Source organism: Cryptomeria japonica, chromosome 6 (assembly GCF_030272615.1).
Source record: "Cryptomeria japonica chromosome 6, Sugi_1.0, whole genome shotgun sequence".
Lineage (NCBI taxonomy): Eukaryota > Viridiplantae > Streptophyta > Pinopsida > Cupressales > Cupressaceae > Cryptomeria > Cryptomeria japonica.
This window is the reverse complement of record NC_081410.1, coordinates 42371037-42390290: the sequence shown is the minus strand read 5'-3', so window position 1 is coordinate 42390290 and position 19254 is coordinate 42371037. Positions and strand designations below refer to the sequence as shown.

General features: G+C 37.6%; 1 protein-coding gene across 5 annotated transcripts in view; it reads right to left on the bottom strand.

Annotated features, from left to right (window-relative positions):
* The window catches only part of LOC131072142 (uncharacterized), a 195620-nt gene that overhangs the window by 154962 nt on the left and 21404 nt on the right, over positions 1-19254 (bottom strand). For 4 of the 5 annotated variants that reach the window (XR_009112665.2, XM_058008211.2, XM_058008213.2 and 1 more), the window contains exons 3-7: positions 7422-7497; positions 7091-7257; positions 4348-4912; positions 3834-4109; positions 205-363 (exon numbers count right to left, since the gene is read on the bottom strand). Coding sequence is in view for 4 of the 5 variants with exons in the window: in XM_058008211.2 (XP_057864194.2) it covers positions 205-363; positions 3834-4109; positions 4348-4912; positions 7091-7257; positions 7422-7497 (1243 nt within the window). In the remaining variant the exon portion in view is untranslated. The remainder of the gene's footprint in view (positions 1-204; positions 364-3833; positions 4110-4347; positions 4913-7090; positions 7258-7421; positions 7498-19254) is intronic. The other variant, XM_058008214.2, reaches the window with a different exon arrangement.

The following is a 19254-nucleotide window of genomic DNA, read 5'->3' as shown; positions in this document are numbered from 1 at the left end:
CCCCGGTATATGTGAAAGAAAAGGCACAAAAAAATATTTTGAAAGATGAAAGAAAAACAAATAGAGAATTGTATGTTAGACATGGAGGTTTCTTAGCAAGTTTATCATGGGTAATAAATGCTTAAAGGTTCTTTCAGTTATATTCAACTTTAAAATATATGCTAACCAATGTGATCAACAGCTCTCTCTAAAGTAAAATGATACCTGATTGACTTCATCAATAATTACAGCATTCTTGTGACTTTGCCAAAATTTGTGAAGTTTATTTATGTACTTCATATGGTGAGAAGGCTTATTTGCTCCTTTTACCCATTCGGGTATCTCTTTCAACTTTGCACATACAGTATCCTGCATGTTCTTTGCCTGAACATTAAACAAATGCCAAAATTTATGAGATATCTCAGTTTACTGAATGTATTCATGCACAGTATAAGAAGAAAAATGAATTTATATTTACATTGCTGATATGACCAATCCATTCAATAATGGAGTTAAATTAAGATTTTGTTCTTGAAGTTCGTATTTTGCAGAAACAGTGAGAGATGAAATAAAAAAATTAAGCAGGAATAACGGGAGAGCATAAAACACTTTTTTTTCAAACATAACCATTAGCTTGTAAAGCAAGCAAGGTAAAGTAACCATATATTTATTGCCATTGTAAAAATGTTAACTGCTCAAAAAATCACTCAAATTCCAAATAATATTTCTTATCTTTGTTGTATAAAACCCTGAAAATATTAAAGTCTTAAAAGCATTCCCAAAATAAACTTCATTCTGTAACTCCATGTTGTATAAAGTTCTGAAACATAAGATATGATGAAACATGAAACACTACTGATGCGAGTAAAGAATGTAAATAGATAAAATAAGGCAGCCATTACCCTCTAATGCAACCATCAAAAAATTAAATGTAATTAGTTCAACAAAAAATTGTCTAATAGGATGGGCACAAGTGGGAAATCGTCAGGGCTCTCATGGTCAAGAACCATGTTAAAATCTCTAGGAGATGTGTGACATGCTTACACATATAAAAGCATTGAATGTTGAATCAAGTAAACTAACATATGTGATTCTGCCAGGTGCAAGTGCTAGGTGAATTTGACAGAAGAGATACCCCACTTGTGGCATCTAAGCCAAAGCACAACCCAGAAGGGGAATTTACTGATCCTAAATCCAGTTCTTTCATTTGGTCTTAATTACAAATTACAATCATGACACTCTTCCTGTGGCTCAAAATTCTTAAGTTTTGACATCTTAGCAAACAAGATTTTCCCCAGTATTTTTTAAATTGATGTCCATCTTTAAAGTTATTATGTTTTTATACTTGTTCTTTATGTGATTGCAAGCAAGAAATGCTAGCATCACATGGACATTATCTTCTGTATCCCCAATATGACAAAGGAGACAAGTTATTTTCCCTGAAGGCAAATTACAGTATATCCACCTTCTTAGATTCACTCGTTTGATCATGCAAGCCCTGGAAGAACTTTGGGGTGTAAAATCTTGTTGGCAGGTTCTCTCTTGAATTTGGAGGTTCTAGATGTATTTGGCACTTACTTTTTAATAGTTTCTAAAACACTTATAATTTTTGCATCTAAACTCTTAACTTTTCCAAACGCTTGTATTCTTAAAGAATTGTTATACTACACAATACATGTTATCCTAAGACTTCCATTTACCTTCGATATTACATCCAGCTTCTGTCAAAGCACAACCATATGCAGTCCTTAATGGTGAGGAACAAAACATTTATTTGCCTTCCTTTTTTTCAATTTAATAATAAAAAAATCATGTAAAATTTTACATTCATATAACACATTCAATCCAAATAGTCAACTATTTTTACTGTTACAATTTACACCCAAACTCAGGCTAAAATTGCAGCTACAGTTTAAGATTTATAAATATATTATATTTCTATCAAAGGACTTTATACAATTCAACATCTGATAGCCCCCAATCTAAATTACCGGTTCAGGTTAGGGCTCGAGTTCGGTGACGCGAACCTAGTCGTGGGTTCAAGCATAAAAAATTTAGCCCTTTTGTTGAGACATGGACCAGATAGGACTCGAACCTAGGACCTTCCTTACGCTGCTGGAGTGCTCTACCACTGAGCTACTGGCCCCTCTTGGACCAGTCCATCGTCGGTCTGGGTGTGGCTTATTTCCAACACCAACACCCCCCCTTAAGCCACACCTCTCGTGTGCTTGGGGATCCTAGCTTGGACCTAGCTCTGATACCATGTTGAGACATGGACCAGCTAGGACTCGAAGCTAAGACCTTCCATACACAATTGGAGTGCTCTACCACTGAGCTACTGGCCCCTCTTGGACTAGTCCATCATCGGTACAGATGTGGCTTATTTCCAACACCAACACCTTTGGGTTCATGGGCTGGGTTCATCCATACATGTGTATATATAAATATATATATTACATGCAAAAACCAAATACATTTAATAGTATACATACATTATTAACAAAAAATTTAAAATTATATATATTACAATATAATTGTATATTAATATTAGCCCGGACGGATAGCAAAGCTGGCTTGGACAGTGGGTTTGCTCCCCATTGGTCTCGAGTTCGACTCTGAGGCCTAGAATCACCCGATGCACTTGGCTAACGGGTGGCTTGGTAAATCCCCTCACCTCAAGTTCACTCCTTCCTGAACCCCAACATGGCATTAGCCCAAGGTAAGGTACGTCAGGCACTGGGCTTGGGACATGGGGATACCCTAAGTTACCAAAAAAAATATTGTATATTAATATACAATATTATTATATAATATAATATAATACAACATGAATATCTATTATATTATATTATATAATAATATTATATATTAATATACAATATTATTATGGGGATGACCCCACAACGCAGTTGTTAGCTGTGAGCCTCCTACATGGGAGGTCTTGGGTTCGAGTCTACTTGACGCACATGTGTCCCACACACAGGTAATGGAGAGATAAGGTGATGCCTGGGCGTGGAAGACAGCATGGCACAAGAAGATACAAGGGTGTTATTGTCGAACAAACATGAGGATGAGGCCCCTCAAAAATGTGGTCTCACTGGTTCATACCTCCAATCAAAAGCGAATACCGCTTCGACTGTGATTGATAAAAAAAAAACATACATTATTATTATATAATATAATATCTATTATTATATTATATTATGTAAAAATAATATATAATAATCAATGAATTAATTAAAAACTTTAGCCAATCTATATATAGTTTTTTATTCATTATATTATCAAATGAAAGAAAAGCATAATTCGGACGCAGGTTTTTTGGAGTAGTCGGTGGTGGAAATGCAGGTTGAGTTGGGTAGGCAGTTCGCAGGCATTCGATGGTGTGAGTCCAATAAAAAGAATAGGGCTTTGCTAAAGAAAAGGAATGAAGACCTAGGTACTCAGAAAGTGATAGGTGCCAAAGTAAGTGCTTGGATTTGCAGCTGTGAGCACATCGTGTTGGAAGGGATTTGCTGTGTTTGTTGACCGGGAACTCAGCCAACGACGTGAGGCACACGCATTTTTGCTTGCAAAATTATTTCAGCAGCGAAGGGCGAGCCCAACCCAGACTTGGGTACGAACCCAAACCCAAGTGGACCCAGTCTGGGCATGGGGCACAAAAGTGTCAAACCCGGTAACTCAGCCCCCAATCCATGAGATAGTGTTTCTTGTCAGCCCTTGTCTATATTTCTCTATAAACAGTTTACCTATCAATATTGTACCAAAAGTATTCCATATCAATAAAAAAAATTAAAACAAATGAATTTGTGTCCTATTAAAAGGAAACATACAAATTTCAACACATATGTCACCTTGATTTCCCTTTTGGAAGAAGCTCGCTGTTGTGCCTCTTTGGATCTCTTTTCATATGCTTTCATGAGTTTACTTGCTGAAGTTGAACAAAGAACATCTAAATCTTCCAGTTCCCATGTACACTGATCATACTCTAATCCCTTCCACTTAACAAGCCATTCAACTTTGCATTTCAACAAATCAGTGTGTCCATTGATTGAGTGCTTGGAAGGCAACAAAACCCTCTTTCGGAGAAGACGATGTGGCTCAGTCCATTGTGCATTCCATTGTAGGGCCTACACATATTTCACAAGAATTTCTTATTTGAGAACCAAAATTATAAATGAATGTATAAAGTTTAAACCCTTTACTAAGTACCCATCCAGAGCAAAAGTAGAATTTTCCAAATCTCACCCTCCCAGAGTAACACTGATCTTACATACTTGCAGAAAAGGAAATTTTATGATCATTATATTTTCAGACTTTATACAACAAATAAGAAAATAAATAAAACTTTCAAAATTGCTTACTTACAGTTCCTTGCTGAATCTTTCTTTTAAAAGCAGATAACTGTTTGGGGGCTTCCTTCATAATCTGGCTTTCAGTGATCCAACGATTATGAACATGGGAAAGTCCTCTATACTTGACATAGTATAACTTCTCTTTTTCAAATTCTTTTTCTGAGATTTTCCTCAGCCCATCAGAGTCTACAGTTTGTAAAGCACATGACGATGCTTCTGCTAGAATCTTCTTTTGTATCTCAGTTGCCTCTGGCACACCATTGTTTCTTGCAGTTGGCATAGAAAAATCATGCTCTGCTTCAGTAATGTTTTTGCGTCGCAAATATTCCTCTTCCTTCCTTTGCTTTTGAATGGAGGCAACCCTAGTACTTATAAAATCACATGGAGTATCTATTATGATGCCAGATTCCTTCATGTCCCAAATAGATTCAACAACAGGAGATGCACATAATAAATCACTATGAGTTCTTTTATCTACACAAGCTGGGCAGAACCAATTCCCAGATGGAACTTGATCCAGAGGAGGATCAAGGCAAAATAAATGGTAAGTGAACAGACAATCCTTACCATCACAACACCTGCAAAATAGCAATAAAGTTATCCAAAACATCCAATAACCCATAAGAATTGCAAATTCTTGAACAATTTTCAATTCTTCATATACAAGCTGGAAAATCCTTGTTAGTGCCATGCTTTATTACAGCTTACTTTTGTAATTTCCCCATTTTTTAAGAAGAGTTAATTAATTAATTTAATTAATTAAGTTGTCCAAATTATTGATATATTTTATGGATAGCTTGATTAATTATTTTAATTAATAATATTAAGTTAATTATTTATAAAGTTATCAAATAAATTAAAATTAAAAGATGACTTTATAATTAATTAATTAATTGAAGTGACTAATTAAATATTATTTCCATAAAGTCACTTCTAGAAGCGTCTGGATGTTGGGATTAAAAAAGAATTGAAGGAGATCAAGATGAAGCTTCAAGGCAGATTTGGAATTATGAATTTGAGGAACTATCTAATGCTTTGCATTAGTTGAATCTCTGAGGACGCAAACCTTCAGCAGATTGATTGAAGGGCTGGACGAAACCCTAGTTCTTCTTCTTGGGAGTGGATTCGTGAGGGAATCTACATCAGCACCTAATTTGTGAAGTCTTCTTTCAAAGACAATTTGCAGCTGAGAGAGAAAGATATTTCAGTCTTTCCAATTGTGCTTATATTGTAGCCAAAGGCTAACTTCTTAAAGTAAGATTTGGTGGAATCAAGAGGGGAAATTTTGGTGTGGTAGTCTCCAAGGGGGTGTTCTACATTGATGCTGTCTATACCTTCAGTTCACTGAGTTAATATCAGTCATCTTCAGATCTGCCATGGCTAGGGTATGAATTACGATTTGCTTATAGAAGATCATATTGTCACCAATTTATCATCAAGGACTCAAGGCAATTCATTTGGGAGCATTTTGGAGTAGATTGAAGGCACATTCTGAGGTCATTTCCAGGTCTGCCATGGAGGTCGATCAGACCTATTGATCCTCACATTTTTCCTCATTACTCATTGCTGGATGATCAGAATTTTATGGGCATTGGTGCATTGACTTCGTGAGTCCGAGACAATCAATTCTATAACAAATTTGGAGCTGAAGTTGGTCAACTTTATTTTATTTTACATCTGCAACTTCTAGGGCAGGGCGGCCAGCTACTTGGGGGCAATTTCCACCATAGAGGTCTCCAAAAATCCTAAATTAAATCGGCAATCATTGTTGAAGGAGCTTCATTCATTTGGCATCAGCAAAATCAGGTTCTTGATCATTCTTGGTCTATGTTCAGTCAATTTTCTGAGTAGATTATGTTCAGATATTAGTGGCAGCCATTAGAATACTTCATGAGTCAATTAGGTCTGAGTAATAAGTGCTATTGTGCCAATTGTAAAAGTCTGAAATAGTAATCAGAACTTATAACAGCAGTATTGGTTAATTAGTTTTGTTATTCTGAAGCATGTATGGCAAGTGTTTGATAAAATGTCCATTCTTAATTTAGAGTGCATTTAAGGTGTATTCTTCATTGTTGATTGTTTATACATCTTCCTACATCCATTGTAATCAGTATATGATAGATTTCAGCATGTATGAAAACTGTTTGACAATATTCCTTAGCCATAAACGGCAAATTTTACATCAGACTGGACAAGGGAAATTACAACTTATCCTACGGATGTGCAATTAATAAAGTAAAGTAAACAGAATTAAACATGTAGGATTAAGTTATGTATGTACATAATAGAATAACATACTAAAAAAGAAAGTATAACAATTGTCTTCTATTTATCAGTGCTCTTCATACAAAATTGGGATCAGGAACTCTTTTCCACAATGCGGTCCCTTGTCCCAACTACAAGAGGAGTATTTAAACTTGCTGATAGTTGCTAAGGAATTCCAACCATCGGAAACTACCTAAAACTAATTTAATCAACCAACGAGTCATAACTGCACTTGCCGGTTATACAATATAACTGAAGTAAACTAATTTTTTTTTTAGCTAATTACAATTACTATGTTCAAGCTGTAGCAATAGAAAGCATATCACTGGAAAAACACCAAACATATCTATGTGTCCTTGAGTGCCTGCATCCAAGGCATTTACTATTCACAAAAATGATATGAGCATGTGTATGAGAGAAAGTAGCCAGCAATTCATATATCAGAATCCTCAAAGCACATAAAGTGACCTGAAGACCAGTCTGAAACTTACAGTAGTTCACCACCAACTTTGCAGATTTCACAAAAGCTATTGTGATTATCTAGTGGAGTCTTTTCCTGAAAAAGACTTGTCTGAGAAGAAAATGCTACATCAATGTCAGCATCATCCTGAGTTTTAGCTGCTATTTTGACAGAGTTGCACTCAAGTCCCATTTTGCCCTGTTATCATATAAACAGGAAAAACTATGGCTCATAAAATATTAAATTTAGCTTAGATAGGCAGCTGTAAGGATGCCTGATATACCAGACAAATAATTGCATTTATAAACTAAAATTTCCATTATTCATAACATTATCACGAGGAAAGAAAAGCAGCAGCCTACCTTCTGTTCGTGATCGGTGGTGAAAGCTTGAGGATGAAAACCACTTTGAACCTCTTTGATTAGCTCTTGGTCAGACCTGAATCAAAGAACAATTAATGATCAAAGGAAAAAGACAATCAAAAAGTAATGTCGGTATGACTATCACCTCCACACAAGGAAAATAATTATCTATGTACCTATATATCCTAAATGATAAAATATACACACTTAAATATATGTTTGAATTTTTTATATCCTAAAATTTAAACCCATGAATATTTCAATATCAAAAAGGTATGCAAACATTCAATGTTCTATGAAATAATTTGATGTAAAAACAGCTTATTACAACGGAGAAATAACTTAATTTCTGATTACATATCTGAGAGTGCTATGTTTTAAACAGTATTTTACAATTTACAAAACAGCAAGGCATACACTCCTAATAAAGGGTTATTAATAATGTGCCAAAAGGAGAAGTTAATGAATGGTCTCCCCTCCCACTTTCAAGCTGGACAAAGCCTAATTTTGATGGAACTTTTCAAGGAAACCAAGGCCCATCAAGTGCTAAAGGGCTCATTAGAAATGACAAGGGCTCCCTTTTTAGAGGCCTTTTCAATCAATCTTAGGGTTGCAACCAATAATCTAGAAGGGAGTGTGACTATGATTAAAGGTCTTAAATTTTCCAAAAAAAGGAAATACAAAACAATTTCCTACATTAACCCTATAAGAAGTGATGTCACAATTGTATCATTGATTTGAATTCCACCAACATTATGATATAACAATGAAAAAAAATGTAACAACCACACAAGTAAGAGGCAATAATATACCTTTGGCAACTTTTTTAGGGAAAACTCAGATTCTAAAGCACTGTAGACGGCAATTATGTCGTCACTAAATAAAACTTAGTTTGTTATCCTAATTTGGCATGTAATGGGTAATTTCCCAAAGGCAGTTGGTAGTTTCGGCAGTTGGTATCCCCGCCAACCGACCGAGTGGTATATATTCTGGCATTGTATCGGGAAAAGAGTAGTGATTATTGAACATATATTTTGACATGATTGTACTGTCCATTACAAGCAATAAAGTTAGATCATTCTGCCTATGTTTCTATAATTGTTATTTATGTTCTGTGCATACTTGAATTCTCTGTTTATTCTGTGAAGTCAAAACATATTCACCATAGGGAGTAAACAAGCACCAAAACCAAAGTTTACAGCAAAAAAAAAGTTACAATACAATATCAAACTCCAAGCCTTTACATGGTGATCAAAACTCTTAACTAAAAAGAAAACCATGCAAAATAAACAAGCTCATTGCAAGGAGAAAACACCTCCATAACCATCCTACATCAACTGAATTTCTTTGTGCTCACAAACTTCACCAAAGCAACTACACATTCATGTGCTTCACTTGCACAGTAAAAGTTGGTTCTCTACCATGGTGTTGACACTCGAAATATCACATTGAATCCTATACAACCCAATATTTAAACACACTCCCAAAGTCAAATATCCTGCTTAAAGGCTTGAATAGCTACCATATATTTTGCGTGTGTCAAAAGTGTAGTCTAAAAAGCAACCATACCCTATCTCACACTCATACAACTAACCTCACAACAAAATAGAGTAGACAAATACCATTGGTAGCTTCTTCTTCTATCCACATCTATTGCCCTATCAAAAATCCACAAATCCCTGTGCATCCATTGTTTTGGTCAAAATTCTATTCTCCCTATTAGCAAAACAAATACTCAAAGTGCGTCTCAAAGATACCCAAAATCCCTCTCAATAGAACACTCCTTGCCCAAAATGGGCATATTCTTAGGACTCCCTCTACTTGGGCAATCTCTAGCCTAATGCAAAGTAAATCATAGCAAACAACTAACTACACTTCTATGAAGAACATAGTTCATGTCCTCCATCGATTTTCTGCAAAAAAAAAAAATTATTCAATTGAAAGCTTCAATCCCATAGAAATGAGAACACACACCAATTCACAAACCCGCATCCATAGAGAGATATTTTGCAAACAACGTTCTTCTTACAACATCTCAAAATGCTCTAGCTATGTAACATAGATCCCCTCCAAATTCCTATCCAAATATAGTTGTCTACGCATCTAACTATTCAACCACAAAGTTAAATGCAATGGCAATAAATCAAAGAATCTAAAAGATGTACGCTTGTCAACAAGACAGGTCTCACTAACATGCAAAGAATTAGCCCCTATCCATTAATTAACCATCCCTTGTGTTGAGGTTACTAGAGTCGCATCACTGCAACTCTATCCGACCAACGCAAAATAGAATGATCTCGTCGAGTATCCTATCCTCCCTTGTGTAAGGAAGCCCTAATGCTGTTTTTTTATTGATCAAAGGGGACAACCTCAAGGTTCTAAATGTCAGTTCTTGACTGCAGGATAACTCAGTGACTGATGTGTTTTGCTAGGAGCACAAGGGGACTTACATTTTGCAACAAGCTGGTCTGCTGTGATTCTCACACTAGGAAATAAAAGCAAAAGAGAAGGGTTTAGGAAACCTAAGATTAGCCAGGCTGCTATGTAGTTAGATGGATTAGACATAACCAATCCCTGCTTGGCCAGAATGGCTCACAACCTCGCAAGAACGGTGCAATCTTCAAAGGGACTTGGAAGATTTTCAAACTACAAATGCATGGCTAAGAACCCAATTCTAGCGCAGCTGAGACGGACACCTGCAATTAAAGGCTCAGACTACCATACACAAGAACATACAATCAGTATATCCTCAATGGTATGAGCCTGAATCCATCAAATACCTGCACACCTAGAAGAAAGATCTATCTAAATTGCTGAAGGAAACCATGCAAACAGAAGAAAACAAAGACAATAAAGTTATGAACACCATATTTCAATTTTCATATATTTTCTTTAGCTGCCATTACAACAATTTCTACAACATCTCTATGCTACTGCTAACATTTAACCTCTACAAAACTCTAACCTATTCTAACTGAAATCTAACAACCTAACTGCCTAAAAATCTAACTAGAGTCTAACTATCTAACAATCTAACCCTTTACAAAAGAAAGGCCTCTGCCTTTTATAGAGTTTACAAATTTAAATCGAAGGGCAGGATTGACTGCATCCAGGGGTTGCAATTTGCCTTCAAGAAGCTGGGAGCTTTAACCCATGCCCACTCAATTCTCAGTTATCCTCCCAACCACTATCTCAATTACCTACAACTGTTTGGCTTCAATTTCGGTCTATCCGGTAGTTGAACATAACTGACAACAACTGACCTGTGTTCCACTTTGTTTCAAAATATCTTAAGCGGGACCCACGGGCAGTTTTATATTAAACAATTTCAGTTTTTAAAACTGAATTTCTGGAATTAAATCCAGCAATGCATCCTTCGAGAATGCAGACTTGTTGCATTCTAAATGTTCTTAGGTCTTTGGTCTCGGTGGTGGTCTTCAACTTGTCGTCCAGCGGCACGTTTCCCAATGCTTGGTTCTAATCTCGCGCTCTACATCTTCTTCTCCATCCTCCAGCGCTTAGCTTTGATCTTGTGTTAAGTCATCACTTTAGCTCCCCCCGATGTCGTCGATCTGCAAACAATCAATTTCACCTTTAATCAATCAATTTGAAAAATTAATTAAATTAACTTGACAAATGTTAAATTTTAAACGACATCGAGCTTTGTCCTGTGGAGTTCGGACTTGAGAAGCTCTTTGTGAGATGTATCTTTTAAATGTTTCTCTTCAAACTTGAGCCCTGATCCTTCACCTTGATTTGTTCTCCAACTTAGATGAAATTCAAGCCTGAGAGGTGAACTGCGAGATATTTGTTAAGACATGGACCAGCTAGGACTCGAACCTAGGACCTTCCATACGCTGCTGGAGTGCTCTACCACTGAGCTACTGGCCCTTCTTGGACCAGTCCATCGTTGGTCCGGGTGTGGCTTATTTCCAACACCAACACCCCCCCTTAAGCCACACCTCTCGTGTGCTTGGGGCTCCTAGCCTGGACCTGGGACTTGTGATTAACAAATCATCAACATATAGAATCAATATCAACATATCACCTTTGTTTTGTTATAGTAAAGATTTGCATCTGCATCATTCTTTGAGAAAACTAGCCCTGTGAGATAAGTATCAATTCTTTCATACCAGGCCCTGGGAGCCTGTTTGAGCCCATAAAGAGCTTTCTTGAGTCTACACACATGAGACTCTGCATTATGAATCTCAAATCCTTCAGGTTGCTCTAGATATCTTCTGCAATCTTTCCATTAAGAAATGTTGTCTTTACATCCATCTGATGTACTTTCCATCCTTTTGCTGCAGCAATGGCTAAGACTGCTCTTACTGAGGTTTATCTGGCCACAGGTGCAAAGGTTTCTTCGTAATCAATTCCTTCCTTTTGTGAGAACCCTCTGGCTACAAATTTGGCCTTGTGTTTCTCAATGCTGCCATCTACAACATGTTTGATCTTGAAGAGCCATTTGGAAGATACAACAGATTTTCCAACTGGTCTGGGAACAATCTCCCAAACATCATTTTTTACAATGGACTGGTATTCATCAGACATGGCATCCTTCCATACTTGATGTTTAAGTGATTCTGATACATTGGTAGGTTCAACTTTTGAAAGGTCATTCATGAGGGCAACATAGCTGGTGAATTTGTTAGGCCTTTTGCTTTCTCTGAAGGTTCCTGAAGGGGCAGCATACTTATGAGCTTCTTCTACAGTTTTGGTGGCCCATAGTGGTCTTTTCTTGAGATTTTCTCTAGGTGGGTTTTGAATTTCACCTTCTTTTTCCTCAAGATTCTCCCTCTGAAACTCAAGAGCAGGATCTTCATCTATGCTAGGAGCAGGAACATGGACTTCAGGTTCTATAGAACTTTGGGCTTTTATGAAGGCTAAGTCTTCTTCAAAAATTACATCCCTACTAAGTTCAATATGCCTCTGACCAAGTATGTAGATTTTGTAGGCCTTGGAGGTTTCACTATACCCAACAAATATTCCCCTTTTTCCTGAAGGCTCTAGTTTTAACCTTTTCTCTTTAGGTACATGGATATAAACAGGGCATCCAAATATTCTAAGATGGCTAATATCTGGCTTTGTTTTAGTAAAAACTTCCTCAGGGGTTTTATCTTCAATATGGGAGTGAGGACATCTATTTTGGATATACACGGCAGTGCAGGAGGCTTCTGCCCAAAGATGGGTATCTAGGTTATGATCAAGACACATAGATTTGGCAGCTTCTACAATTGTCCTATTTTTCCTCTCAGCTACCCCATTTTGTTGAGGATTATAAGGTACAGTAAACTCCCTCTTAATCCCAGCATTTTTACAAAAATCTTTAAATAGATCTGAGGTGTATTCCCCCCCATTGTCAGTTCTTAGGGTTTTAACTTTATTACCTGAGAAGTTTTCTGTTAGGGTTTTAAATTCTTTAAACTTATTAAGGATGTCTTCTGATTCTTTACATTTCAGAAAGTAGATCCAAGTTTTTCTAGAGTAGTCATCCACAAATATTACATAATCCAAAAATCCCCCTAAAGAGGGTACTGACATAGGTCCACATACATCAGAGTGGACTAATTCTAAAACATTACTTGTTTTCCTAGTACTATTTTGAAAAGAGCCCTTAGTATTTTTACCTAGGGCACATCCCTTGCATGCCCCTGAATGATATTGTTTTAACTTGGGTAAACCTGTGACAAGGTTTTCCATTGATGATAAAGCTCTGAAATTCAGGTGACCTAGTCTTCTATGCCAAACTTCATTAGCATCAGCAACTTCATGGATTAAGGCCAGGTTGGGCTTTGTGCATAGCTCATATAAGTAACCTTGTCTTTGACCAATGGTTTTGGCTTTCTTGATGGGCGAATTCTTTGGCCAAGCCAACACTTTGTTGTCCATGAAGGTCACCCTATACCCATTATCCTCTAGTGCTAAGATGGAGACTAGGTTCCTCTTGATGCCTGGGACATATAGTACTCCTGTAAGCTGTAATGATAAGCCTGACTTCAGTCTAATGATGCAAGTTCCAATTCCTCTGACTGGATATGCAGAGTCATCTCCGATTGTTACTTCCTCATCAGTCTCCTCTATCATGGAGTCTAACACTTCTCTGAACCCTATAATATGTTTGGATGAGCCACTGTCAATCACCCATGAGTTAGCCTTGTTTGATACTTGGGTTGAAAGTGCTGAGTAGAACACATATTTCTCGGAATCATCTTCGTCCTTTGACTTTCCAACTTTGACAAATGTAGCTTGTTTAGATCTTTCAGGACATTTAGCAACATAGTGCCCAAACTTGTCACACCTGAAGCATTGAATATGAGAGAGATCCTTCTTGGAGGTATTTTTGCCTTGTTGTCCTTTCCTCTTCTTGAATTGTTTCTTCTTTCTTTTCTTATTGGAGTTGGTGTTTAGAACTTGAAGATCTTCATCTATATTCTTATGCTTGATCCCTTTTCTTATTCAACCTTGATTCTTCTTGAAGACAATCCGCTCTTAGCCTCTCAAAATTTGGATATTTAGCCCTTGCACTGATGCCTTGAACGAACATTTCCCAGACACTAGGTAACCCATCTAGAGCAATGCGTGTGAACTCTTTGCTTTGGATTTCGTATCCAAGTGTTGCTAGTTCATCCCTTAGGGTAGATATCCGCATGAAGTAGGCATTGATTGACTCCTCTTTTATCATACTTCTATGATTTATCTCTCTTTTTAGAGCCAAGGTTCTGCTTGCATTGGTTATCTCAAATGCATTTTCGAGTGCCTTGAACATATGATAGGCAGTCTCATGTTTCTTTATGATTGGCATAATATTGTTTCTCACTCCGTCAACTATGATCTTGATGGCCTTTTCATTACCATCGATCCATGTTGTTTTGTCAGGTTCATTCTCAGGTTCTTTAGATTCGACTCTTACAAATGATTCAACTTTATTCTCCTTTAGAATCATCTTAATTCTGAATTTCCATGCTGAGAAATTGTCGCCTCCTTCGAGTCTATCTTCAAATATAATAGTGTTGGCCATTTGAAGAAATGTGATGTTAGATATCTTCGAGACTTTGAATTTTTCACAAATTTGAATGCCTCAGGTTCGATCTACCAAGGCTCTAATACCATGTAGAGACATGGACCAGCTAGGACTCGAACCTAGGACCTTCCATACGCTGCTGGAGTGCTCTACCACTGAGCTGCTGGCCCTTCTTGGACCAGTCCATCGTTGGTCCGGGTGTAGCTTATTTCCAACACCAACAATATTAAGTTCAAGCCTTCCAATTTTGAACGCTCTACCTAAACTGTGAAATTTCTTCTTATTTTACTTGCCTTTGTTTATGATTTCAGGCCATTCACCTAAAATGAGAGATCTTTGGTTATGTTGAAAAAGCTTCCTTTTGAATTTTCAGGCACTTGAGGTGTTTTGAGAGATGTTGAATTTAAAGTTAAAGCCACTCCTTTTGAATTTCGGGCCTTGGGTAGAAAATGTGCGATTTTGTAAACTCTTTGAAGCTTTTCCATTATCATCTCATGATCTTCCCCTCTATGAATTTCGGCTTACTTGGTGAAGTAACGCAATTTTATATTTTTGAAAGATCCCTGACTAGAAATCTGATCCAATCTGTTGTTTGTTTACAAATTCAAATTCTTTGACCAGCAAATTGTTTACTTTGGAATTTGGTGAGGTTTTGAAATTTTGAAGTTTTGATGTTTTATGCGAGAATGATAGACAATGCTTATAGGAAAATAGATGCCAAACATAAAGAATATCAACTGAACTAAATTCAAGATTCTGATTTTTATTGCAGCTTTTAAAGAAATCAGAATAATTTACCAAATTAGAGATATTAAACCCAATTGTCTTACCAGGAGTCCAACACCTGCCTGGATGAGCTTCGTTTATTGACCCAAAATGCATTAACTATTGAAACGGAAGCTTTCAAAGCACTACAACAGCTCCAATGAGCTTTATGACTAATATTGAATTACCAAAACAAAATATGAGAAGAAATAGCAAGTCAGCTAAGAATTCCAAAATGTTGCTAGGCAAGATTGCCAAATTGTGACCTTTTTCCCCAATGATTTGCTGCTTCTGCTCAGGTCTGCTATTTTCTTCCCTCCAAACCTATTGTGATCTCTTATTTAGGCCCCAACAATGAAATCACAAGCAATTCTAATTCTCTAAACCCTCCAATTATTTTATTTGTGTTCCACAAGCAAGAGAGGTGGTACGGCACAGCTGGAGTAGTACGGCCTGCATTTAATGGTATCAAAACTGATGGAAATAACTTGCAACCTGCCCAGATTTACTGTCTTGGGTCTGCCGATGCCAATGGATGAAAGTTTTCACTGATTCTAACCCCTGTTGGTCAGATTCGAACCTTGTGTGCTACGTGGGAATGTTGGGGATGAGGGGTATCATCCACACCTTCAGCCAATGGAGGATTTTCGCCCTCTTCAGGCTCCCAAACCTGTATTCTCTGCTGCAAACCGTGCAAACCAAGAAGATGTCATAAAAAATGAAATAGAATCAAAAAGTATTTCCAAAAACCCACGACTTCCTCCTTTATTCACCTTTACCCTAAACATATCACATAGACATCTCCCAAAGATTCCATTGGAATCTCTCTCTCTCAAACTTGGCACCTAGCTAGGAGGGTGAATTCATCATGATAAAAGTTACCACCTTTTAAGTTATATTATTTGCCTAGGGAATCGAACCAAGGGGTGAAATTAAGTTGCGACTTAAATAAGTTACTTTTATTAATATTTTCTATTTATAGAAAAGGTAATTTATAATCTTTTATAAGCTTTTATTAGCTTAGAATATAAATTTTGTTAAATAATTCTTCACCAGGCTACAGTAATTGACTAAGTATAGCTCCTCCTGGTGAATCCAACATCTCCTCACCCCATCATTTGTCTACAGAGATAACTAATAGGCAAATCTAGATTCTTGAGATATCACTAGAAAAATGGGGACATTACAATTTTGTCCATTTTCGGCCTTGAAAGCCAAATCACCAAGCTTGGGAGAAACTTGGCCTTTTGGCGGTTTTTTGCGAGATTTTAGTGATTTTCGACTTATGAGCCAATTTGGCACGATTTAGCCATTTTACCTTCTCGGCTCATTAGAGGGTTCTGCGAGTAAAATATGAGAGTTCACTTTGCTTTCCAACTTAAAAAAAATCTTACTCTCCTTTTGGAATTTTCGGCATGATAGGCTTGATATGTGCGAACTTTGTCTCCTTATTTTTGTAATTTTCGGCCTAAGGTTGGAATGTAAATTTTTGGCCTTTGAAGACCTTTTGGGCAACTTTAATCTCTCTCAATCATTCGGCCCATAGACCTCTTTTGATAGAGTTCAGTGATTAAATTGCACGATTCTGGTCTTTTCTTATTTTCGGCTCTGGGCTATTTCGTGCGACTTTGGGAGAGCTTTGTTTTCGGAATAAATGAAGTGTTTGTGTGATTTTGGTTGGTGTCATTTTCAACCATTTTGGATAAAATTCGCGATTGAGACTTTTGAAGATTATCGGGCAAACGAAGTGTTTTGGACGATTTCTTAAGGTTTGGAGTTTTCAGCCTATGAGGGGAAATCACGCGATCTTCACCTTCTACTTCATTCTCGTCTCATTAAGCTTGATGGCATGATTTTCACCTTTCTGCAATTTTTGGCTTATAAGCCGATTTTGGGAGTTAAGTTTTATTTTCAGCTATTCTCCCTCTACTGCGCGGTTTAGTTTTGTCAAGATTTCGCTCCTTAACTTCGCGATTTTCCATTCTATGAAATCATGCGACTTGATTTCTTTGCCACTTTCAGCCATATAGGATTTTTCGTGAGTTTTGCCAATTTTTGGCCTATACAGCCTTTTTGCAAACTATGACGGGATTTTCATATTTGATCATGTAGACGAAATTCGAGAATTTTGGATGCATTTGTGTGAGCTATGTTCTCATTTCGGGTTGATTGGGGTATGTGGTTTCATTGCTTTTCCTCTCTGTCCACCAAACTCGGGGCTCCTCTTCTATCTCCTACGCGTAGTGTAGGGCTATACACCTAGACTACGAAAAAGCAAACAAAACTAAAGCAGAAAAACAGGGAAACCTAAGCTAAAACAGAAAACAAACTACTCTAAAACAGAAAACAAAAAACCTAAACTAACTATGTACAAGGAGAAACTGATTGTACAAAATGTGGACTATGCGCACACATTCCCGACCCAGGATGATTTCTCAATACGTGCAGCAGTAACAGAGCAGTGGGAACAGTTCGAAGTCTACCTTGTTTGTCTTTGTACTCTGAAAAGAAAATTTTCAGCTGGCCACTCTCAGATTTAACCAGGACATCGGGCAGTATTAACAATTGGGGAAGTTTGTTAGGTATGTGGTTAATCCATTTATAGGTTGCTTTCCCAGAATATTTAAAATCAAATTGAAAATTTTCAGAATTAACAACAAGAGGGAAAGAAACAACCTGGTGTGTTCTTGAGTCATGCAAGGTGTCATGCGGCTGAAAATCTTCAACACTGTATCAGGAGGTCGCCACTGGTGGTGCAACATCCTGCTCACGTCCGATTCGCACAAATCAGCATCAAATTCTTCATCGAGTTGCGTGGGCTGAGAATTGATCTCAAAACCAAACTCGAACTCAGGAAAGTGGAATGCATCATCTGCTGGTGCATCTTCAGATTGCATGAACCATTCAGTCTTATGCGTTTATGTCAGCATATCTTCAAATAACAGAGACTCTTCGATAGCTTGGTCCTCAAAAATGTCTTCAACGAGCTCTTGGACTGTATTCTCCATTGGCAAGGCTGCTGCAAATTGCTCTTCAGCTTTTGGTTGATCCACGGGGACCACTTGATTATCATCTTCCGCCCTGGCTTCATCAAGTGTAGGGACAACACAACCATCCTCTGTCACATCTTCCTTTGGTGCAAGGACAGCGAAATCATTTGCTGCAATAGTCTGACTGACTGGTTCATCTTGCTCAGCACTGGGCAATTCCATGTTTTCATCATCGGGGAGTGTGGGGTGCGGTGAATCTTGCACCACCAAGGTAGGCACTCCACACTCAGATTGTGAATTCTAAGTGTGGGGTGCGGTGAATCCTGCACCACGAAGGTGACAGCACGTTGTCCAAGCACAACTCCTCCTCGACACCAAATTGGTTCTCAATCTAGTCCTTAAATCATGTAAACTCCTCAATGCTTGACGGAGGACTGGGGATATCTGGTTGTACGAGCTCCTCCGGTTTGGAGATATCCCAAAAGAATATCTGCCCCTACAATGCGAGCTCAACTCTTGACAAAAACATCAAACAATTCAATTCATTGTGCTCCACTGTACCTTGAATTCTGCAGTGACCTGCATATGTGAACTCGGATAACCGCCTTGGATACAACTGCAGACTCAGCCTTTGCTGGATTCGGGAAATGTCGGACTGTGGGCAGCCTTCATGAAGCGACAAATTATACATTTTGGCTCAAAGTTGTTTTTTGGTATTTTCAGAGTTTCTGATTTTTTGGTTTTTCTGGTTTACCAGGGATCTTGCAAAATCCCAAATATAGCATTTAAATTGGCTCAATGGACTCAACTTGTTGCAAGGAACCTGAAAGGGGTCCCTCCCTTTGGTGCCAATTCTATTGAGCGCGGAGGAGGGTAAAAAAAGCTATAAGGTTACTCCTCACAAATATAGACTGATATCATCTGGATTTAGCTGTTTAGACATTAATCATACCAGCCCTCCTAGCGCCAATTCTGTTGACGTTACTAAAGTTGCATCATTGCAACTCTATCCGGCCAACGCAGAATAGAATGATCTCGTCGAGTATCCTATCCTCTC